Source organism: Cebidichthys violaceus, unplaced genomic scaffold, assembly GCF_023349555.1.
Source record: "Cebidichthys violaceus isolate CVI_PGR_0920_01 unplaced genomic scaffold, fCebVio1.0.p SCAF_64, whole genome shotgun sequence".
In the NCBI taxonomy this organism is placed as follows: domain Eukaryota; kingdom Metazoa; phylum Chordata; class Actinopteri; order Perciformes; family Stichaeidae; genus Cebidichthys; species Cebidichthys violaceus.
In genome coordinates, this window is record NW_027176861.1 from 362,755 (window position 1) to 387,942 (window position 25,188).

The 25,188-nt window shown below is 44.3% G+C and overlaps 1 protein-coding gene across 3 annotated transcripts; it reads right to left on the bottom strand.

Moving 5' to 3' along the window:
* Positions 1 to 113: 113 nt before the first annotated feature.
* On the bottom strand, positions 114 to 24,583 carry LOC137890283 (NLR family CARD domain-containing protein 3-like). Of its 3 annotated transcripts, XM_068734459.1 has the most exons (11): positions 24,055 to 24,583; positions 23,847 to 23,981; positions 20,582 to 20,695; positions 17,427 to 17,540; positions 17,155 to 17,230; positions 16,771 to 16,999; positions 14,508 to 16,305; positions 14,238 to 14,411; positions 13,712 to 13,885; positions 1,173 to 1,219; positions 114 to 1,040 (listed from the first exon to the last, which is right to left on the bottom strand). In XM_068734459.1, exons 1-11 carry the CDS (start codon positions 24,156 to 24,158, stop codon positions 469 to 471), a joined length of 3,537 nt encoding a protein of 1,178 aa, XP_068590560.1. In that variant the 5' UTR covers positions 24,159 to 24,583; the 3' UTR covers positions 114 to 468. The 3 variants fall into 3 exon arrangements, with proteins under 3 accessions (XP_068590560.1, XP_068590561.1, XP_068590562.1); XM_068734460.1 differs by lacking the exon at positions 17,427 to 17,540 and having other exon boundaries at positions 24,055 to 24,582; XM_068734461.1 differs by lacking the exons at positions 17,427 to 17,540; positions 20,582 to 20,695 and having other exon boundaries at positions 24,055 to 24,580.
* Between the last annotated feature and the right edge of the window lie 605 nt (positions 24,584 to 25,188).

Sequence of the window (25,188 nt, forward strand, 5' to 3'; positions counted from 1 at the left end):
GTGTTTGGATGAAAATGAAAAAGCTCTTTGAACAACATGAAGACATTAAAGGTGTCATGAAGTTTGTGTTCTTCTCCTTGGTAGAAGAAGAACAGACTCACGGACACTTTGAGTTGAACATGAGGAGACGTGTTTATTCCACTTCAGAGATAGTCTTGATAAGAACACATCTATGTTCATGTTGAGAGAAGAGAGGCTTGTAATGTAGTGAGAGCTGCTCTCTCCGGGGACAAGGAAGACATGATGTTCTGTTTGGACACATAAGATGTAGGACCTTCAAGAATGAGAGGAAGCTTGTTGAAGTCCATCACTCTGTTCAGAGGATTGTTTCATCAACCTCTAGCCAGACTGGACAGAGAACACTACAAACAGAACCCTGAGGAGAAACTCCTCCCACATTCTGCTGACTGACATCAGCTGTGTGTGATCCTGAACACACGGAACTATGTGGTCAGAGAGAACGTTCCTCTAGAGGAGGAGACTCTGCTCCTCCAGAGAACACAGAGACACTGAGGAACCAGAACCAGAGCAGAACCAGAACCCAAACCCAGGATAAAGAGGTTCAGTGAATGTGGTGTTGAAGGTGTGGAGGTGGATCAGTGTGTCAGAGGAGACTCTGTAGAAGGACAGAGAGCCAGCAGGACAGTCCACATACACTGCTACTCTACAGGAGGAGGAGGAGGAGGAGGAGGAGGAGGTGATGTGTGTTCTTGTCTTATTGTGACAGACAGAGTAACCGTCATCAAAACACCTCAGACTCCAGGACTGATCATTCATTCCAAACTCACAGTCTTCACTGCCTCCTTTCCTTCTGATTCCTCTATAACTCACTGATATAAGAACGTTTCCTCTCCTCTTGACCTCATAGTAACAGCGACCAGTCAGACCAGTTCTACACAGCAGCTGATTCCAGACATCAAACCTGTCTGGATGACGAGGATATGACTGATACTCCTTCACACATGTCACCTTCCTGTTGTTGTCAGACAGTTCTAGTCTTCTGTTCACTGTGTTTGTGTCGGGTGTGAGTTCACAGGAGTCTGATGGAGAGAACAAGACACAATACAGCTGCAGTTATTCATCTGTTTGATGATGACATCAGAGATGTGAATGAGTGATGTCACAGTTTGAAGACGCTTTGTTCTCATGAATCAAATTCAAAGCACACTCACACTTCCTCAGACCCGGTCTGACCCATCGGACTCCAGCAGGCTCCGCCCTGAAAGGAGGAGGGGGGTCAGAGCAGCACGGACACATGGACATTACATCCTGTCATCACAGAGCTTTGTTCTTCATGTTCACATGAAGCACTTATGATTCATCAGGATCTCATGTTCTTTGACTTCAGAGGAGCTTCTTGTGATGGGCCCATGACGACGGCTCATCCCGTTCACTTATTCATGATGGATTATTATCAGGGTTATATTATTATATTCATAGTCGTGTCTAACATGATATCAAGCAGCTGTTACACATCAATGCTTTCTGTCATCGGTCAACTTGAGTCTCTACCTTGTTGATGAAGTCATCTCTGCACTTGATGCTAATCAATGTACTTGCAGTATTTTCAGACCTTTCCAAAGCCTTTGATACAGTAAACCATCATATTTCAGTGGAGAAGCTGAACAAATATGGATTCAATGACCTGACAAACAAATGGTTCAAAGTATGTCACTATTCAATCCATTGGTTGTGGAAGCTAATGCTGCTTTAATGCTACAAGCTTCACATTCAATAAACCATCTTTCAATATAAAACATCCACTTTTATTATTTTCAGTGGAATAAAATCATACTCCTCTTGGGCCCGAGCGCCCCCACTAGTGGGGGCAACGCATTCATCCAAACATTCATCCACTCATAACGCGCACTCATCAATAAGGAGTAGGATGACGTCATAGCTGCTCAAACTGCAGCTCCTGCGCTACAAAGTCATCTCAGCTGTTTGTACAAACTCCAAACACAACATGTGACAAAGCTACGTCTAAAACCAAGAACCACGATCCACACAGCGCCCCCTAGGCAGACCCACTCCACACATTTATGACAAGAACGTTTTGAAAAACTCATTCAATGCTAACAGCCGTTAGCTCCGGAGATCGCTAGCGACCAGACGGCAGCCATGTTGTTCACATTCCGCTACGACACAGCCTCGCAGTTTTACTTCCTAAACAAAGCCTCATAATCATAAACCACATCATAAACCAGCTCCTTACTTTGAGATGTTCTGCAGCAAAACTACATATGAATCCGTTCATGTTTACTGTCTATCTGTTCATCGGACGCCGCTCTGTGTGGATTCAAAGCTGGCGCTGCCGTCGTGTGCCTCGTGCGCTGCTAGCGGAAGAGGCGGGGTTATACTTCTTCTTCTGTGGTGTTTAACGGCAGCTTGCATCCGTTTTGTTGCATTACTGCCATCTTCCGGTTTCAATCACTTCCTATGTTCACAACTACTAAACTTTCCCCATCAGTCCCGTTGCTCACATAAAGTGAGTAAAGCACCTTCTTCCCTGATTACTGGATCCCCACTCCAGGATCTCATTCAGCTCTCTTCCTCTCAGCCCTAGTCTTTGCATTTCTCCCAGCATGCCCCTCCTTTGTGAGCTGTGTCTACTGCAGGAGGTGATGACATGTTGCACAGGTTCTGGTGCCTGGCAGTGCTCACAGTGACCGGTTGGATGTTTCCCTATCATGTGTAGTGTGCTGCGTAGATTGCTGTGTCCTGTTCTTCATCTTGATGTTGTAACTTCTTCTCTCCTGTTTCCTCCCCTATATCCTACACTGCTCACTTTACTCTGAATTGAATGTAGGCGTCTCCCCCTCGTCTCCTGGTTCCAGTGTTGTTGCCATACTTTGCCATACAGACCGGATATCACTGACACAGACTCAGATTCTCAGAGATTTTCAGATTGCACTAATAATAATAATGCAGTAATAATGTACATCTTACTGCACGGGTACTTTTACTTTCTGCACTTAAAGTACATCTTGCTGATAATAACATACTTGACTAAGGTTTTGAATGCAGGTATTTACTGGTAGTGGATTGTTTCATCAGTATTAGTACGTTTACTGCAGTGAAGGATCTGAATACCTTTTCATCCACTAATTACTTGTCAGTGATTGATGTTGGGCAAACAGTTCATATAGAAACAGTGGTTCCTAACCCTGGATCCAGATCCTTGAGCGGGTCCAAATTGTTGCTCATATTATATACAACTCCATGATATCTCTTCTGTAAACACACCAGTATGATTAAATATGATCACAACATGTTTGAATCAATTCAGATCAAAGAGCTTCTTTGAGCTGTTTGACTATCAAACACACATTGTCTGCAATAGAATGATGAGTGAATTTAAATCAATCTGAGCAACTTGACTCCATTTACAAGAGAAACACATTTTGAATGATTGTATTTCAAAACTCTATTAACATAGTTTGTATTTCATCAGCCTCTACAGTCTGAACACTTTACAAAACCTGTCAGACAAATGTAGAACATGGTGAGTAGTGGAGTAGTGTTTAGTGGAGGATTGAGAACCACCTCTAACAGACCTAGGGTCTGTGTCACAGTGATATTCGTCTGTCCGAAGACGAGGACTGTAACCAATAGATGTAGAGATACAACGGAGACTGGCTCCGCCCACTTACTGTCAAACAGAAACACTGTGAGCGAGCAGCTAAAAGGCTCACGAGGGAGCAGAGTAAAGGAACGTTTCTAGAGAGTGAGTTTTGCTGGTGGAGTGATGTAAAAGCGCTCGTTAAAGTAAAATACGAGCGCGGCTGTTTGATTTGTGTGGATCTCATTTGCGTTCTCAGATTTTGACAGTGATTTGCCTTCATACATCTCCCCCATTTCTACCTGCAATGCCGGCACCGATGTTGTTTTAAAGGCCCCACTACATATTCTTCATGCTTGTATTACATCCAGTTTCCCCAACAAGGTTTTAGACGGCGACCTATATGCCACACATCCATAGTCTAGAGCTGATCTTATCAGACCCATATATACAGCTTTCAAAGCAGCCCTGTCAGCTCCCCACTCTGCTCCCACCAAACATCTCATTACATTTAAAAGCTTTTTACATTTATTTACCATTTTATCAATATGTACATTCCAGGTGAGCCGAGCATCAAACCACATTCCTAAAAATGTGTACGAGTCCTTTTCAGCTCTTTACCATATAAATACATCTTGACCTCTGTTCCAATGTTCTTTCTTGTAAAGAAAAGGGTATTTCTTTCTTCCCCATTCCAATGACCACTGTTCCACTCTTTAGATTGTTTCCTGCATCTGTTTCACAACATATTCCACATTCCTACCTCTTTTCCACAGCGCCCCATCATCTGCAAATAAAGATCTCCCTATATGTTGTCCAACATTTTCATACACATCTCAATCATGATTGAAAACAATGAAGGACTAATCACACTTCCTTGTGGTGTTCCATTGTCCACCAAATGGCCGACAAACACCTTCCCGCTCTCACTTCTGTAGAGCGACCAAACAAAACATCTTGAACCCATCTGAACATTTTACCCGATATTCCTAATCTTTTCATTTTGATTAAAAGTCCCTCTTTCCACAGTAAATCATACGCTTCTTCCACATCAAAAAATACTGCTACCACTACCTCCTTATTCACTTGTGCCTTCCTCACCTCTGCTTCTAGACATGCTACTGGATCCATTGTTCCCTTCCTTTCCTAAAGCCACTTTGATGTTTTGACCTAAGATTCCTTGTTTCCAGATAATATGTCAGTCTTTCTGTGATCATTCGCTCCATGATTTCACACATGTGTGAAGTCAAAGCTATTGGTCTATAGTTAGATGGATTGGTGGGATCTTGTCCTGGTTTCCTGGTCGGTATTATAACTGCTTGTTTCCAAAGTCCTGGTAATTTTCCTTCTTGCCAAACTTTGTTATACAAATGCAAAATCACCTCTAATGCTACATCAGACAGATGGTTCAACATGATGTAGCAAACCTGGTCTTTACCTGGAGCCGTTAGATCTGATTTACTTATGGCCCTTTTTATGTCTTCCAAAGTGAAGGAGCATTAATTGCATCGTCCCTCTCTCCATCTGCTTCCAACAATTCTTTATTTGCTTCACTTGTTCTGTGTCTTCCACTTAAACCCTCCTCTGACATATTTCCAGAACTATGGAGCTCAACCAGTGCTTCAGCTAACATTTCTGCCTTTGCTTCATCATCGTTAGCCACCACTCCACCATTTTCCAATACTGGATACCCTCACTCCCGTTTTACTCACTCATTTCTTTATCATTCCCCAAACTTGGTTAATTGAAGTGCTTCTCCCTATTGTGTCACAAAATGATCTCCAATACTTCCTTTGAGTTTCTGTGATAGTTTTCCGTACTACTGCTTGCATTCTCTTGTACTCTATTACATTTTTGAAGTGATGAGTGTTTTTTAAAACCTTAAAAGTCTTATTTTCTTTCTTTATGACCTCACTGCACTCATCATTCCACCATGGAACTAACTTCCGCCTCTTTGTACCGTTTCTTCTTATAATTGTCTGATTGGCAGCTCCAATTATTGCATCTCTCACATTTTCATTAAATATTTCTGTATCCTGTTCTCGATCTATATCTTTAAAACTCGATTCACTAGTTTCTCTAAACTGATCCCACTGAGCCTTTCTGCTGTATCTTCTGAACCCACCCTGCTTCACTAGCTACTCTACAGAAAATGGGGTAACGATCACTTCCAACAGTAGAATGCTTCCATAACTCCCACACACAAATACCTGCCAATGACCGTGATGCTATTGTCAGGTCTAAACTTGACTTAATCCTTGTGGAACTCCCATCATTGAAACATACCAGTCCCAAGGAGTCCATCACATCCTCTACTATCAATCCATTCCTATCAGTCTTTTCCTCCCCAGGGAGTACTATGGGCATTCAAATCACCACACCACATGACCCTTCTTCTGCCTAGTCCCTTTATTGCCTCCAATGCTTCTGATTCCAATCGTTGACACGGATTGTAGAAATTCACCACGACCAAACTTTCATCCCCTATCCACACTTCAACAACTACATCTTCTAGGTCTTTTCCTTTTTCTATCTCTCCATCAGAAATTCCTTGCCTAACAAAGGTAGCATTTCCTCCCCCATTACCCCTTCTCTCTCCCTTCTTATGCACACATATCCCTGAATCACAAACTCTAAGTTTGACTTAAGCCAAGTCTCTTCAACACACATTATATCTGGTTCATCTTCTAACCCATTAAGAAACGCTTTACATTCTTGGCCATTTGCCAACAGACTCCTTGCATTCCACTGGAGAATTAACATGATGACTGATCCTGTGAACACCATTCTTTGTTTAACTGTTCCTGTTTTTGAAGCTCTTCCTGAACAGCCGTCCCAGTCACCCATGAATATTTAAATATCTTGCTGCACTCTTTACTATTATTTCAATCTTCTCAGATCTCCCTTTTGCTTGGAATGTGCAGTTAACTGCTTCAGCCATGAAATACACAAAGCTCTCCTTATTTATTATCAATATATTCATTACATTACATTACAGTCATTTAGCAGACGCTTTTATCCAAAGCGACTTACAATAAGTGCTTTCAACATTGGTAATCAAAAGAACTACTAGTCACCAGAAGTCATAAGTACATTTCCTTTTCCAAACAAGCATCTAAGAGCATGAAGCAGAGCATAACTCAGAGCCAAAGTACAGGGCAGAAACAAGAAAAACAGTTAGTGCTATAAGTAGTACGAATACAATAAGTGCAACAAGCTAGTATGAAAACAATAAGCGCTAAGTGGAAGGCTCAGGGTAGCACTTCCTGAAGAGGTGGGTTTTCAGCCTGCGCCGAAAGATGGGCAGCGACTCCGCTGTCCTGACGTCAGTGGGAAGTTCATTCCACCACTGTGGGGCCAGGACAGAAAACAGCCATGACCAGGTCGATCGGCTGCCAGGACCTCTGAGTGACGGGGCGACCGATCGCCCCGAGGCAGCAGAGCGAAGTGGTCGGGCGGGGGTGTAAGGCTTGACCATGGCCTGGAGATAGGAAGGAGCTGTTCCTTTCACAGCCCTGTAGGCTAGCACCAGAGTCTTAAACTGGATGCGAGCTCTTACAGGTAGCCAGTGTAGAGAACGGAGAAAGGAAGTTGTGTGGGAGAACTTGGGGCGATTGAACACCAGGCGAGCTGCGGCTTTCTGGACAAGCTCCAGAGGTCTGATGGCTGATGCCGGGGCTCCGGCAGGTAGAGAGTTGCAGTAGTCCAGGTGGGAGATGACAAGAGCCTGGATGAGAACCTGCGCCGTCTCGTCAGTCAGGAAGGGACGAATCCTTCTGATGTTGTAGAGCAGGAATCTGCAGGAGCGTGTAACGGATGAAATGTTTGCCGAGAATGACAGTTGGTCATCCAGGGTCACACCCAGGTTCCTCGCAGTCCGAGTTGGCGTCACCACGGTATCATCAATGGTGATGGACAGGTCCCGGTGCGGGCAACCCTTCCCCGGGAGGAACAGTAGCTCAGTTTTGTCTAGGTTGAGCTTGAGGTGGTGTGTCGTCATCCACTTCGAGATGTCAGCCAAACACGCAGCGATGCGCGTCTCCACTTGGGTGTCACCGGGGGGAAACGACAAGACCAGCTGGGTGTCATCGGCATAACAGTGGTAGGAGAAGTCATGCGAGCGAATAACAGAACCCAGAGATGTTGTGTAGAGCGAGAAGAGAAGGGGGCCCAGAACTGACCCTTGCGGAACCCCCGTAGTCAGCATGCGTGGTTCCGACACAGCCCCCGACACGGCCCCCCTCCAGGTCACCTGGTAGGATCGACCCGTCAGGTAGGATGCAAACAGGGAGAGTGCAGAGCCTGAGACGCCCATCCCCTCAAGGGATGAGAGGAGGATTTGATGGTTCACAGTGTCAAACGCCGCAGACAAGTCCAGGAGAATCAGGACAGAGGAGAGAGAGTTAGCTCTTGCGGCGTGAAGCGACTCTGTCACCGCAAGGAGGGCCGTCTCTGTCGAGTGACCCACTTTGAACCCGGACTGGTGAGGGTCCAAAAAGCTGTTTTGGTGGAGATAGGAAGACAGTTGGTTAAAGACAGCACGTTCAAGTGCTTTGGATAGAAAGGGTAGAAGAGAAACCGGTCTGAAGTTCTTGACATCAGAGGGGTCAAGTGATGGTTTCTTCAGAAGGGGGGTGACTCTGGCGGCCTTGAAGGTCGTGGGAAAGCATCCTGAAACAAGAGATGTGTTGATGAGGTGGGTGAGGAAAGGAAGGAGTTCAGTCGCAATAGACTGAAGAAGAGGGGAAGGGATCGGGTCAAGGGAGCACGTGGTGGGGCGGTTAGACGTGACAAGGTTGAGGACCTCGTTAGGGGAGAGAGGAGCCAGAAAGGGTAAGATGGGGCGTGGAGATGGGAGGGAGAGCTGTGGGGGCAGGATTGGACAGGGAGAGAGGGGCTGAGAGAAGGAGGATCTGATATCTTTTACCTTCTTGTCAAAGAAGTTAGCGAAATCATCAGGGAGAAGGGAGGAAGTAGGAGGAGGGGGTGGGGGTTGGAGGAGTGAAGTGAAAGTTTCAAAGAGTTTTTTAGGATTGGAAGCAGAGGTTAGGATTTTAGAGCGGAAGAACGCAGCTTTAGCAGTAGATAGAGAGGAGGAAAAAGTGGAAAGAAGAGCTTGGAAGTTAAGAAGGTCCTCCGGGAGTTTGCCTTTTCTCCATTTACGCTCAGCCTCTCTTAGGCTCCGTCTATCAGTACGCACTGAGTCCGACAGCCACGGGGCAGGTGGAGTTGGGCGTGCAGGCCTGGAGGTGAAGGGACAGAGTTTGTCCAAAGTAGAAGTTAGGGTGGAGAGGAGAAGATCAGTAGCAGTATCAGGGGATAGGAGAGAGAAGGATTCAGGGTCAGGGAGAGTAGAGGTGACAGAAGAGGAAAGATCAGCAGGGGAGAGGGAGCGGAGATGACTCCGGGTAGAAACCATGTGGGTAGGTGGAGGAAGTGATGGAGCAGAGGATAGGGAGAGGGAGTAGGACATGAAATAGTGGTCGGAGAGCTGGAGGGGAGTGACAGAGAGGTTAGCAGTAGAACAGTGCCTAGTGAAGATAAGATCCAGCTGGTTGCCGGCCTTGTGGGTAGGAGGAGAAGAAGAGTGGTAAAGGTCAAAGGAGGAGAGGAATGAAAGAAGAGGTTCAAGCTTATCGGTCTGGATGTTGAAGTCACCGAGCAGGATGAGTGCGGAGCCATCGTCATGGAAGTGCGAGACTAATGTGTCGAGCTCCTCCAGGAACTCACCAAGAGGCCCTGGTGGGCGATACACAACAGCAATGGTGAGCTTGACTGGATAAGTGACAGTAACAGCATGACATTTGAAAGAGGACGGGGAGAACTGAGGAACAGAGACAAGAGAGTATTTCCATTTTGGGGAAATTAGCATGCCAGTACCACCACCCCGCCTCACAGCTCTGGGAGTGTGAGAGAAAGAAACACATCTGACAGAGCTGAGGGTGTGGTGGTGTTTTCTGGTGTGATCCAGGTCTCAGTTAGAGCAAGAAAGTTAAGGGAGAGCAAGGAAGCGTAGCCCGAGATGAACTCAGCTTTCGGCACTGCTGACTGGCAGTTCCAGAGTCCCCCCGCCACCACTCGCTCGCCCCGAGCTGAGAGAGTAGGATAGATGAGGTTAGTGGGGTCGCGGCTCCTGAAAGCTGCCCAATGTCTACGTGACCCCTGGGCAGAGGACCGGACAGAGATAGGATGCAAACACATGGTAGTACACGCTGGAGAAGTCTCAGCTTGACGAAGTCAGGCTTGAAAAAGTCGGCCTGTTGCCTTTGTTTGCCCTAGCCTTAGTTTGCCAGACGCTTGAAAGCTGACGCTTCCAGCAGTGGTTAAGTACAGCTATCTACTGATTGCTCATTGTCTGCCAGGAGTGGAAGCTCCTCCTTTGCAATCAGTGAACCAGGCTTGATCAAACAAGCCGTTTCAAACAAGCAGAAACTCAGATAGCACTTCACAACTGAGGCCACTGAGACAGGCCTAAGTACAGCTATCGAGACAGTTCAAAGCAGGTTACTTTAAAACAGGCCTAAGTACAGTTTAAAGAGCAAGAACAAGATACTTATCAAATGCAGGTGAGTTTAGAAGTTCAGCTGGTCCACCAGGAGATGGATACACTGTATCCACTGTATATTCCCATATATAATATATTCATATATATTCTCATCTCCCCTTTGCGTCTTTGTCACACATTGTTCATTTGACTGTTGAGTCGGTTTCTTCCTTGATATATCCCCCCCCCCCCCTCTCCCCTCTACTCTCCCTCTGGACCATCTTTGCTGCTCATATGATATATTCATGTTCACTTTTATCTGCTGCACTTCCACTGCCTTCTTCCTCTCTTCACACCCACCATAGGCCACACTATGTGCACCTCCGCAATCTGCACATTTGAGCTCTGTCCCGTCCTCACATTCCCCATACTCATGTTCCCCTCCACATCTTCCACACTTTAGTTTCCCTTTGCACCCTGCAGCAATATGTCCATATGTTTGTCATTTGAAACACCTCACAGGTGGTGGGACAGAAGCTCTTACAGAGGAACTTATATATCCCACAGTGACTTCATCAGGCAACGCCCTCTCTTGGAAATCCAGCAGCACTGACAAACTATCAACCCTCTCTCCTGCTCTTCCTGCTTGCAGACGTTTCATCTCTATCATGTTTCCACCTCTTATGCTTGATCTCATATTCTCCATCTTTTCCTCCACTGGGACACCAAATATAACTCCTCTCACAAAGGGCCCATCACTGGTCTTCTTAGCGTTCTCAACCACCATGTTGCACACTGTTTTCAGCTTCATTGCTTTCTCTCTCTGCTCCTCATCCTAACACTTGATCAACAAGCCGCCGTCACCCAGCACCTTCGCCATCAACATTTCACAGAATTCCTCCTTCAACCCGCGAGTCGGCGCCACCGGACTAACTTTCCTGATATCACATCCAAACTACCACCAGATACACTACTCTGATTCGTGACTCGTCTATCTTTCCGTACTTCAGTCCAGTTCTTGTAATCCATATCCTCACTCCCACCCTCTCCATCACTATTCCCTCCATCCTTAGTCACAGATCACTTTATGCACAATCCGCTGATACTACTTCTCCAAACTCTCCGTCCGTCTCTCTCGCGTCACTCCCCCCCCCCCGTCACAATTTATACACACCAGGTAAACATTAATAATAACAATAACAATAACAGCATCCTATCCTGTGTAATAACTACAGGCAGCTGATAACAGTCCTAAGTACAGCACTTTATACAGGTGAAGGGAAACAAGCCACAGGTTCCACAATGTGCTGAACACACAGGCTGACTTCATCATTACAACATATTGACTGGTAGTAGAAAATAAACCTACAGGAATAATAAGGAGGGGTAGACATCTTGTCTCCTTATTCTTTATTACAGTATCATTTATCAGTATCTTTCATATTGTACTGTACTTTGGATCAGTACTTTTCCTTCTCATGTTGGTCCTCCAGAAAGGTTTTGTTAGGATTGCAACCCGATCAGAGTCTCACATCTCATCTGCTCCTCTATTCAGAAACTGATTCTTACTATTTATGACATCAACATTTATCAAACTTGTGTTTGTATTGATGAGATACTTTCATGTGAAGGAATATTCCTGATCATTTCAAGACTTTAAAGTCAATTCACAGGTTCACTCTTACTCAACTCGTCATCTTCACATCTTCATCCTCCTAAATTACTGACTAGCAGAGGTCAATTTTCAACAAGATTTAGAGGAACCAAATTATGAATCACTTTTCACACCTAACAAAAAAATGTTCCTTCATAAAATGTTTCAAAAGGTGCTTCAAATAAAATGTAGTTGCTGTTTTAATGTATTATTGTTCACATCTGTCTTGTTTTAGCTGTTATATTTATAGTTGATTCACTCATATGGACTAAACCAACATCCCTGAACAAACACAAGTCCAGACTTACTCTCACTCACACACACTCGACACAATTACATTTTATTTCTCTTTTGTTGGTTGTAATGTATTGATATGTTTTCATATTTCATATCTTGTAAAAATATCTTGTCAATAATATTGTACTTGGTCATATCTTATGCATATTCATTTTATGTTCTCTGTAATATTGTTAATTTTAATATTAAATATGTGGAGACTTCAAATAAGCCCAGTTGGCTTTCTGCCTCTTCCTGCACTATGATATTATTTATCTCTGTTATGTTTGTTTATTTTTATTTTATTGTTTGAATTGTGCAAAATAAATAAATCAACAAACTAAACATGATGACTCATCAGGAGTCTTTGTGTTTGTGTCACCTGATGAATGAAGTCCAATGTTCTCTCTCTTTTAGCTCTGTTTTTGGTCTCCACCACCTCCTGAGGGAAACATCTGTCTCTTTAGCTGCTGAATGCTCCACTATGTTCACCAGCTAGTCTCTGACTGAGTCTGTCTGCTGTTTGCTGCTGAGCAGGTAGTGAACAGAGGCTTCATCACAGCTTGTTGGATGAAAACAGCTGCTGCTGGAAACACTGAGACTGAACCAAACAGGAAATGTGCTGCAGAACCAAAACTAGGAGCTAAAAGAGGCTCAAAAGCTCTGTAGAGCTGCAGAGATGGAGGTTCTCTGTGGGTTCATCAGCACCACACGACTCTTTACCATCACACAGAGTCAGCTGATCCGTTGTCAATATAGAAGTGTTGATTGTTGGATGTTTTGGTCCTGACAAGCAACCTCTTGTGATTGTGTAATAATGACTGTTGTCTCTCAGAAGTAAAGGAGAAAGTATCCTGAAATCACTACAGCGCCACAAACCCTCTGATGGAGGAGGTCGGGGGGGATGGTTGGATGTACAAAGCTGTTCACATCCCGTCTCCTAGCAACAGTCAACACTGGTTTCTATTATCTGTAATCTGGGGTGAAAATATTACAGTTCAAGTCCGTCTGCAGCCACAGAGCACTGCCTGTGTCCCCCTAGAACTTTGATCCAGTCCTAAATAAACCTCTTTGGGCTCTGACACACCATGTCCACAATCAGCTGTTGGTTCTTCACTGAGCGTCTGTGGCCGACTGTCACCTGTAGTTTCAACAAGTCGACTCTTATCAGCCAGGGAACTGGCTCTCAGTGCAAAACAAACCAGAACCAGGTAAAGCTGAACTCCTTTAAAACAGACAAACATTCCTATTGTGATGATTTATCAAGACATTTGAAACAGATTGTTTCTTTGTCTGTTTGTCTTTTCACAATAATGTCTGGACTAAAGGGCAACACACACTGGTGACAGATGATGAACATCAAAACATCAACTATTGTTTGATATGAGTCCACAAACCTGCAGAGTGATGACGTGGACGCATGTCAACCCACCATGATGCCATCAACGTGTCAGGATACACCACTGTCCTATTTTCTAATGTTGAAACAACACAACAGTTTCATCACCTTCCCTCCCTGTTTTGGCTCATCCTGGCTACTGTTCCCCAACTACTTCTGTCTGTATTTATGGTCTGATGTGGGACACAAACAGTTTGATGAGTCTCTGGTAGTTTGAGGGCAGCTTGGTGTGTCAGGGTCATATTAACCAGGCTGACAGTGTGACAGAGATAAAGTCTCCAGCTCTACCTCCTCTATCAGACTGATTGTCTGTGGCTGCAGCAGGCCTCTTCATACCTGAGAGTTTCCAGTCTCCAGTGTGGATCATTCAGTCCAGCAGACAGCAGCTTCACTCCTGAGTCTCCTGGATGATTGTAGCTCAGGTCCAGCTCTCTTAGATGGGAGGGGTTGGAGCTCAGAGCTGAGACCAGAGAATGACAGCCTTCCTCTGTGATCAGACAGCCTGACAGGCTGCAAACACACAAAACAACACACGTATCACATAATCCGAGGGAACTGTGAGGGCTGGAAGGTTACTGCAGTACTGAGATACTGTGGGGTTACATTAACATTGTTACTGATTGTTTTCTAGTCACAGCCAAACACTGATAACATTACTTACAACTGATATAACAGCAGAGTGAGAAAAAAAGACTATTAAAGATGTTTAAATTACATTTTTTTAAATAATGGAAACAAAATAAACACAATTGATTTAAAACCATGCATGCAAAGACACAATCGTATGCAGGTTAAGAGTTTATTCATTAATGTAAATCAGGATTAATGTGGTCATCAGTGGAACATATTTATGAATTCTGACCTGAGAGTTTCCAGTTCACAGTGTGGACTCTCCAGTCCAGCAGACAGCAGCTTCACTCCTGAATCCTTCAGGTCGTTGTTACTCAGGTCCATTTCTCTCAGACTAGAGGACTGGGAGCTGAGAACTGAGGACAGAGCTTCACAGCTTCTCTCTGAGAGATTACAGTCACTCAGTCTGATGAGACAATGGTGAAGAAAAATAAGCAAAAGGTAGAAAAGATAATAGCATATTTAAGTTATGATATATGAATCTAACTCTCTCTGTACTTACAGAGCTTTGTTGGAGGCTTTGACCACTGGCAGCAGCCTCAGAAGAGCCTCCTCTGAAGCAGAGTATTTCTTTAGGTCAAACACGTCCAGATCTTTTTCTGATGACAGTAAGATGAAGACCAGAGCTGACCACTGAGCAGGAGACAGTTTATCTGTGGAGAGACGTCCTGAAGTCAGGGACTGTTGGATCTCCGCCACTAGGGAACGATCATTCAGTTCATTCAGACAGTGGAACAGATTGATGCTTTTCTCTGGAGACACATTTTTCTTGATCTTCTTCTTGATGTACTGGACTGTTCTCTGATTGGTCTGTGAGCTACTTCCTGTCTGTGTCAGCAGACCTCGTAGGAGAGTCTGATTGGTCTCCAGTGAAAGACCCAGGAGGAAGCGCAGGAACAAGTCCAGGTGTCCATTTGAACTCTGTAAGGCCTTGTCCACAGCACTCTGGTAGAGACGTGTTGATTTTCCACTGAACACTTCAGACCACCAGGAGGTTGTTTGTTCTTCTGACAGCAGGTTGACACCAGAGTTGAAGAAGGTCAGATGGACATGAAGAGCAGCCAGAAACTCCTGAACACTCAGATGGACAAAGCAGAAGACCTTGTCCTGGTACAGTCCTCTCTCCTCTCTAAAGATCTGTGTGAACACTCCTGAGTACACTGAGGCTGCTCTGATATCGATGCCACACTCTGTCAGGTCGGATTCATAGAAGATCAGGTTGCCTTTCTGCAGCTGATCAAAAGCCAGTTTTCCCAGAGACTCAGTCATCTTCCTGCTCTCTGGACTCCAGTGTGGATCTGTCTCAGCTCCTCCATCATACTTGACCTTCTTCAGTTTGGACTGAACCACCAGGAAGTAGATGTACATCTCAGTCAGGGTCTTGGGCAGCTGTCCTCCCTCTCTGATCTTCATCATATCCTCCAGAACTGTAGCAGTGATCCAGCAGAAGACTGGGATGTGGCACATGATGTGGAGGCTTCGTGAGGTCTTGATGTGGGAGATGATCCTGCTGGCCTGCTTCTTATCTCTGAATCTCTTCCTGAAGTACTCCTCCTTCTGTGGGTCAGTGAACCCTCTGACCTCTGTCATCATGTCGACACACTCAGGAGGGATCTGATTGGCTGCTGCAGGTCGTGTGGTTATCCAGAGGCGAGCAGAGGGAAGCAGTTTCCCCCTGAAGAGGTTTGTCAGCAGCACATCCACTGAGGTGGACTCTGTAACATCAGTCAGGACCTCATTGTTGAGGAAGTCCAGAGGAAGTCGACACTCATCCAGACCGTCAAAGATGAACAGAACCAGGAACTCTTCAAACCTGCAGATTCCTGCTTCTTTGGTTTCACTGAAGAAGTGATGAACAAGTTCCACCAAGCTGTACTTCTTCTCTTTCAGCACATTCAGCTCTCTGAAAGTGAATGGAAATGTGAACTGTATGTCCTGGTGGTCTTTGTCTTCAGCCCAGTCCAGAGTGAACTTCTGTGTTAAGACTGTTTTCCCAATGCCAGCCACTCCCTTTGTCATCACTGTTCTGATTGGTTCCTCTCTTCCAGGTGAGGCTTTAAAGATGTCTTCTTGTCTGATGGTTGTTTCTGGTCTGTGTGGTTTCCTGGATGCTACTTCAATCTGTCTGACCTCATGTTCATTATTGACCTCTGCAGTCCCTCCCTCTGTGATGTAGAGCTCTGTGTAGATCTGATTCAGAAGGGTTGGGTTTCCTGCTTTAGCGATCCCCTCAAACACATGCTGGAACTTCTTCTTCAGGTTAGATTTGAGTTCACGCTGACAAACTGCAGCAAGAAGTCCTGAATGAACACACAACATCTTCAGGAAGTGCTACCCTGAGCCTTCCACTTAGCACTTATTGTATTCGTACTAGCTTGTTGCACTTATTGTATTCGTATTACTTATAGCACTAACTGTTTTTCTTGTTTCTGCACTGTACTTTGGTTCTGAGTTATGCTCTGCTTCATGCTCTTAGATGCTTGTTTGGAAAAGGAAATGTACTTATGACTTCTGGTGACTAGTAGTTCTTTTGATTACCAATGTTGATGCACTTATTGTAAGTCACTTTGGATAAAAGCGTCTGCTAAATGACTGTAATGTAATGTCATGTATAACAACAAAGAAGATCAATGAGTAAAAGAATAGATTTCAACATGTCATGTCCTCAAAGAATGAGTCTATGAATATATGTTGGTCCATCTCTTGAGACATCAGTAAACGTCTCATTTATCCAGCATGTTACATCTTTAGAGAAATCCTCTTACTGCTCTGCAGACAGTCAGCCAGCTCCTCCTGCTTCATTCTCCTCAGGAAGTTCATTGTGATCTTCACAAATGCCTTTCTGCTGCTCCTCCTCTGCTCTTCATCCTCACTGTCCAGCACCTCCTCATCCTCCCTCTGACTCTCTAAGCATTCTGGGTAATCTGAACTCACAACCTTCTGGATCTTCTTCAGCTCCTTCTTCACAAAAGTGACGATGTTCTCCTCCAGCAGCTGGAACAAAACATTCTATGAATGACACAAACTAAAACCATGGAACCAAACATCAGATCCATGTTGGACAGACTGACGATCCACTGGTCTACAAAGTGCAGCATGGAGATGATTGTGAACAGAATAGATGTAACAGTAGTTGTACATGTACAGACCATGAATATGGAGTCCAGTGTTTGATGCTGCTGGGCAGACTGACCTCTGGGAACCTCTGAGCTCTCCTGGTCCTCTCTGTGGAGGAATCATGAAGAACCAGCTCACATTGTGTTTGTACCATTAACACAAATACAACAAGTAGTTCAAGATGTTGTGTTCTGTCATGATTGATCACAATGAAAACCAGATGCTAAAAACTGTAGATGATAGAAGACCAAATTCATATCTGTGTATCAGCTAGTTATCTGTTTCATCTGTTTTAAGAACTTACTCTGGGTCATAAGAACGGCGTCCATCTTTGAAGTCAATCCCACGACCTGTAGACCAATCACTCTTCATGGACACACAGCTGGGAACAGGAGACGTTTCTCTCTGCTGCTGTGAACTGATAGAAACACTGACATTTACTGAACATTTCTCTTTCTGCTCTCACTGGTTTTATTGGACAGTAAAAGTTATGTTTTTACCATTGAACCATGTCTTTAATGTAAATAAGGCAAAGCTTCTTTCTGGTGACTTGTTGTTTTCTTCTTCAAACAACTAGTCATTACAATGAGACAATAACTAAAACTACTAGAGTCACATATTGTTGCAGTTTGACTTGGAACTGGGGAGTCAGAGTCATGATCAGACAAAGATCATGGTTTTTAGTTTGGTACCAGTCAACTCAAAGATCCAAGTCTTTGGTTACATGACCTCTGGAATAACAACCTCTAACAACCAGATATCTCAAAGGCACAAGCAGACAACAAACACACAAAGTTCTAGTCGCTGCTAATTGATCCGAATCATTTAGACAGTGCTCAGGGAAACGGTACACAAAGTTACCAACTCTTTATATCATGGCGTTTATTTGAAAAGTCAGCATAAATATTCCTATAGCTGACTGGTAGATGTGTGTGACACAGGGCCAGGCATGCTTAAAGGCGCTGATCGCCACAAACTGATGTGATACATTGAATTTTGTAATTTTATACCAATGCCAGACAATACCGCTGACCTGTGTTGGGACTTCACCATGTGGTCGGAACAAAAGAATTAAGCCGGCATGGGAGTTCAACAGCCTGATTTGGGTAAAAATCACACCAAGCCCCACCAGACGTTAAATCTCACCTGTGTGTGAGATTTCATCCAAACCCAACACTGGGGTCTCATTGGATGAGGGCTACAGGCACCACGGGGATCCCTGTGATACGGCCATGACGTCACTGAGGCTATAAACATCAGCGCTACCTGCAGCGCTGAGCCGTCCGACTCGATTTGATGAAAGGAGGTAGAAACGACGTTGCTTTTAAAGAAAAACCCTCGGTGATTGTCTAACTTGGCTGAATGAACAATAGACTGTTTTTGGATTTTGAAGGAGAAAACGGATAACTTGCCCCGTACTCCACCAACTTGATCCTGCAGAGGGAAGATTCACTGATTCTTCAGAGGAAGAGGAGGATAACTTCTACGGCCCGCTCTCTTCCCATTCAAGTCGACATTAGCCAGTCGTGAGAGAGAAAATTCTCTTAACTTCTGAATAATTCCCGCTGCCATATGGAAGATTTATCGCTGCGCAGCTTCACTGAACCAGTGGAGCTCTGGATCCCGGATTGAATAAAGAAATTCAAAGAACCACACCGACCGCTACGAAGCCAACTCAAAGTAAGAGGATTTTGTCTGGACAGAGATAGGTCATAGTGTGTTTGCAACCTTGTTAGTTTTGTTTTAAGTTCAACTGTACTGCTCCGTTAATGCTATGTAAAATCACTGTTGTGTTTTTGCTGTCATACTTGTGTTGTTTCAATGCTGTTGTTATAGTACTGTTCCATGCGGCTATAATAGTATTTTGTTGAAGTCTACCACTGCGAAAAAGTGCAGCAACTGTACTTCTATCAGTTAAAGGTCCAGTGCAGCGGCTGCTGAACCTGAGTTCACCAGTCGGGCTTCTGTGTGAAAGAGTTACAGTTCTGGTGAGGATTTTCCTTGTATTGAAAGCATCATTCTTCTTCTGGACAGGTTGTGCTGTTATGCTCATCTCAGATGCATGTGGTGTGTAAACACGGCCTCTATGGCCTCGCTGCCATTTTGGTAGTTTCTCTTGCGTGGCGTGATCACTTATGAGATCACGACCGCCATTTTTCTTTCTCGCTCACTTCTCCCCTTCCTACACACACACACACACACACACACACACACACACACACACACACACACACACAGACAGACAGACAGACAGACAGACAGACAGACAGACAGACAGACACTCTCTCATTATGTGATTGTTTGTTGATTTTAAATAGTATGCTTATAATTGTTTTGTAGTTGTTATTATATGGAGCCAAATCCAGGCCAATAGTTTTGATCACATGAAAAAAAATTGAAACTGAAAGTTAAAATTTTGGTCTTGAACTTTGAAAAATACAACAATGTATTCAAACTAAAAATAAGTGAAGGATTTTTTTTTTTTTACAGTTTAAAATCTTTTTTTCATATTCAGATCGTATTTGATCAGTTTCAGACTTTTGGGCCTGATCTGGCGTGGGGGGGGGGGGGGGGCGTGGCTTCAACTGAGGACCTTCCTCAACAACGTATCCTTCAGGGAACATAGGTACCGCGAGAATTATGACTCAATACTTTCTAAATACCATATTCACACGATTGGAAGTAAAAAGATTGACACCAGTGACAAAGTGTTTATCAAGCTGTTTTAGACCCTACTTGGCACAAATCTCATTTCCTCCCTAGCGGTGCGGCGCTCGCCGCTTCCTGGGACCGTGGACTGGCGGGGATCAGCTCACGTAAAAGGCGATATATAAGGACCACCCTCCAACAGGGAACTCTTTTAAACCACCAGACCTCTGGAGCTAGTGCCAAACATCTGCCACTAGTCTGCATAGCTTTATAACTTGGTCCCAGACCTCTGAATGTAGTCTCCAAACCCCTGAAGATAGTCAACAGACCTTTGCATCTGATACATAAGCTTCTGAAACTACTCCACAAACCACAATAGGTAGTCCCTGAAACTCTGGAGCTTTTTCCCAGACCGATGCAGCTAGTCCTGTGGTCTGTGGTACTCCACAGACCACTTCAGCAAGTCCAAAAGCATGTGCACCTAGTCCCCAGACCACTTCAGCTAATCCCCAGAACTCTGGAGTTATTCTAAACACGTTTGCAGCTAGTTGCAGTTATCTGTCCCCAGAAATCTGATCTCTCCTGATTGACTCTGTGAAGGAATTAGTTCACATTGTGTTTGCACCAGAGACTGTTTACAGTTAATGATTTACACACAAACACATACAGACCAGTTAGTTAAAGATATTGAGTTCTGTCATGATTGATCATCATGAAAACAACACTGTAAACAATGCAAGACCAATTCTGTGTTTCATAACTGAGAATCAAAACAGCTAGTCATCTGTTTCATCTGTTTTAATTACTTACTCTGGGTCATAAGAACGGCGTCCATCTTTGAAGTCAATCAGACGACGTTTAAACCAATCAATCTTCATGGACACACAGCTGGGTTCAGGAGACGTTTCTCTCTGCTGCTGTGAACTGATAGAAACACTGACATTACATCATCATCATCATTCAATGCTGAAGAACCAGCTCACATTGTGTCTGTCCCAGTGGTGGGCCGTCAGGGCCTTCAAGGCCTTCTCTGCTGGCCTAAACAGAATCACAAAGTTATAGCTATTTTATGATTTAATCATTTTTCTTAAATACACTACATTTATTTTAATTTATAATAATTATTTTTCCCATGATCTTATTTTGTCATTGCACAGCTACTCCTCTGTTGCTCTGCTTACAGCACAGCTTGTTCTAAGTAGAGCTCTTATCCAATCAGATTTCAGAAGAGAAGAAGAGAGGCCCAGGGCCTTCAGACCTACAAGTGAATCTCTCTGCAGTTTAAGTGAATGGGGACGATAGTGTTGATTGTCATAGTGTTCAACCAATCAGATCTTTAGTTTGACATGTTGGGCGTATTCTTTGACGTGTCAGAGCTTCTAGCTGGCCTACAGTACGTCATCATTAACGTGCTGCTTTGCATCTCTGCAGTAACGTGCGCCGTGATTGGTCAGTGAGCGAGCGCGTGACTAAAGTGAAACTTATGCTTGCTAGCAGACTTAGTTGTCTTAGTAAGAGTTCAAGTGGAAAGATATGGAAGAAATTATGACATTTTTAGTTTTTATTTACCTAGCTTTTTTTTAACATCAAATGGCTGAAGGAGGAAGGGAAACAGATTTATTGGCGGAGTTACTGGGAACGCCTTTCTCAAGGACATTTCTGGACAAGCTGGACATTAAGATCAGTAAGAAACCCCACAGCTAGCAGCCCTGACGGAGCTGCGGGGCGCACCGGCCCTGAAGCGGGCGAGTATTTTGCTGCAGACCGGCGAAATACAACTGGGGAGGCTCGACTGTCATCACTGGCGTCGATGAATCGAGACGCACTTCTTACTGGAACTGAAACTATGTACTATAACCGTGGGATTAAACTCTTTGTCAACAAAGAGAAGATGGAGTTTGTCTTTAAGTGAACAGCATTCGGTAAGTGACAAACTGCGTGTTTGTTTACATGTGCAGTAACGTTACTGCTGTTCATTCGTCTATCGTGTCGTTTTGATGAATCATATTTGAGTGGCTCGTGCTCTTGTGTGGTGGAATGCGTGGATCCGCTGCAGGTTTGCTGGATTGATTTGTTGCTTTGTTGTCATATAAATATGTGTGACTGGTTCTTGTGAGTTTGTTCTTGTCATTGTGTTAATTATTGGTGTGGCTGGATTTATGCAGACGACACACAACTCTACATAACTATATCACCAGGAAACTATAATCCCATACAGGGACTGGCTAAATGCATTGAACAAATCAACAACTGGATGTGACAGAATGTTCTTCAGTTAAACAAAGATAAAACACAAGTAATTGTTTTTGGTACCAAGGATGAACGATTGAAAGTCAACGCTCAGCTTCAATCAATGATGTTAAAAACCACAAACAAAACCAGAAACCTAGGTGTAGTTATGGATTCAGACCTCAACCTGAACACCACATCAAGACCATCACAAAATCAGCCTACTATCACCTGAAGAACATGTCAAGGACTAGAGGACTTATGTCTCAACGTGTCCATCATTGATCTTCAGTAGACTGGACTACTGTAATGGTGTGTTCACAGGTCTCTGTAAGAAGTCAGTCAGAACGCTGCAGCTGATTCAGAGTCCTCACTAAGACCAAGAAAGTGGATCACATCAGTCCAGTTCTGAGGTCTTCACTGGCTTCCTGTCCAACAAAGAGTTGACTTTAAAATCCTGCTGTTGGTTTATAAAGCACTGAATGGTTTAGGGATCTGCTGCTACCCTATGAACCATCCCAACCCCTTGGGTGGTTTGGGATCTACTTTCTGTTCCAGAGTCAGAACTAAACATGGAGAAGCAGCGTTCAGTTCTTCTGTTCCACATATCTGGAACAAAGTCCCAGAAAGCTGTAGGTCTGCAGAGACCCTCAGCTCCTTTAAATCCAGATTGAAGATGTTTCTGTTTGCTGCCTTTGATCAAACCAAATTTAAGGATATTAATCAATTTCCTGCATTTCTACATTTTACTACTGTATTTATTTATTACACTGCTTTTTAGTGTTTCAATGAATGTTCTATGAAATGTGCTGTACAAATAAACTTGCCTTGCCTAAATGCATTGTCCGTTAATTACGAAGCATACTGTCATGCGCAAAGTTATTGTCCGGACAATTGAATCTGTTTGGGCTGTTTTCTTTTACAAAGCAAGAATCATGGTCTGGAGAAATGGGGATTGTGTGGTGATTTCTTTAGCCCTGTTTGAATCGGTGTGGAACAGATCAACGGTGCGGGGAGAGTTCGTAGCGTGTTGGATTTCCTGCTAAGCTAGTTTAGTTTAGCCCAGAACACACGTGCGGTGCGTCAGCTGTGTTTTGCTTTGTTTTTTTGTTCCGGGTTCAGAGGTCACACAGCCCGTTGTCTCCTCCGTGAGCGCAGTCCACCGAAAACATTATATTTCTCACAATTTAAGCTTCTGCATTTTCAGAAATGCACTACTATTATTCAAACGTATTGTTCGGTTCATGAGCCTCGTACCGAACGGTTTAATATGAATACTTGTATTATTACACTCCTAGAAACTAATAATAACCGTAGCTGTAGCGTCATAATGAGTCGGACCGCACTGAAGGCCCAGGTATAAAATGCACGGCCCGCCACTGATCTGTCCACTCAGAGACCAACACAAGGTAAAGGTCCATGAAGTGATATTTGGATGTGGATCAGGTGAGTCCCTGTAGTGGTGAAGGTTTACTAGTCCTGCTGATCCCACTGAGAATCAACAGCTCAGTCTTTCAGCTCACTGTCTTCTTCACCAGTCAGTTTGCTTTAGTCCCAACAGGTCTCACCAAGCCCTCCATGGAGCTCTCCCTCCCTCACTGGACACTGCTGAAGTGCCCTGGAGCAAGGCACCCAGAACCTGCAGCTGCTCCAGTGGAGCATCTCAGTGTCAGACTGGTTGTACTGGGCAGCTCCCAGTGTGACTGTGTTTCAATGAAGAAGAGTGTTGGTGCTCAGAGAACTTCATCTGAGTCAGTAAAGGTTTAAAACCTGGAGATCTGACAACAGAGAGTCTGATAGAAACACATCATCTTCATCATCTTCATCATCACTTTGAAATCCTCACCTTTGATCAACAGAGTGGCGTCCATCTTTGAAGTTAATAAGACGCTCCATAGACCCGTCACTCTTCATGGACACACAGCTGGGTTCAGGTTCAGGTCCAGGTTCAGGTCCAGGTCCGTCTGGTCCCTGATGGGTCCTGGTCACATGTAGAAACAGAGTCAGTGGATGAAGGACTTTGAGTCATGGACAGTTAGAGATGGTTATCTCACCTCTGAGCTTTGGTGTGTCTGGTTGTAGAGGGAGGGACTCCCTCCTCTCTGTCCTCACACTGATTCATAGCAGAGTCCACACCTTCACACAAACACAACAACATTATGTCTCTTCATCAGGACAAACACACACAGCTCATTCACCTCAACACTGAACACACTCATGGGACAGTTTCCATGTTGTTGTCACGTTGAGCTGCAGAGTCATCTCTAAGAAGTGACGTTCTCAATGCTCTCTAGTCTTTTGTCTTGTTTGAAGACTAGAGGAAGACACTTCATGTGGCTTTTTATTGGCCTTTCTTTGGGATGACGTCACCGTTCACTTCTATTGGACTGACTTTGAAAAGCTCTTCGACGTTTGAAATGTTCCTCTGTTTCCACGTCTACTACATCCAGTCAGAGCATGAAGCGGCTAGTCCAAGAATCCAGAATCAGTCATGTGACCTCGTTAGCTGCTGCTGGATCCACATCACTTTGTACCTTCATGTGTAGAGGAACCACTGAGAGCAGAGCTGATAGCATCTGTCCAATCATTGATCAGCACATCAGCACTCATTCCTCCTTCACATCAATGTCCTGATTCTCTCTGATGGAGTCACACTGATCTCTCTTCTCAATGAGGCTGTTAGTGGAGCTGTCGCCCTCTGGTGGATCAAAGGGAAACCGTCACCTTCAACATGCTCTCAAATAAAGACTGGAAAGTAACTTGATATAATTGTGACTTCAGTTTTTGCAGTGAAAACTCAAAGCACTCGAGGAAACATTCTTCTTAAATGTGTTGAAGCAGATGAAGACATGAACATGAAGCTTTGTGGACTTAAAGGATTGAAAGCAGCAAGTGAGAGCAAACAGAGAGTCTCTCAGGTGTGTTTCAGTGCAGGAACAAAGGCCCAGGTGAGCTCTCTGGTCCCTGCTGGGTCCTAGTGCTCCACCCAGTAACAGTCCTGACAGACCCCAGATCAGACTGAACTCCTCTTCTTCATTCAAAGCAACACTTCATCTGGACTTCAACATTCAAACTAACAGCAGCTTCTCTCTGCCTGCTCACACAGGCGGCCATCTTGTTTCCCAGCTGACGTTTGTGTTTGAAAGCAGCTTTAAACAATCACACGTTCACAAGGATCAATGACGTCA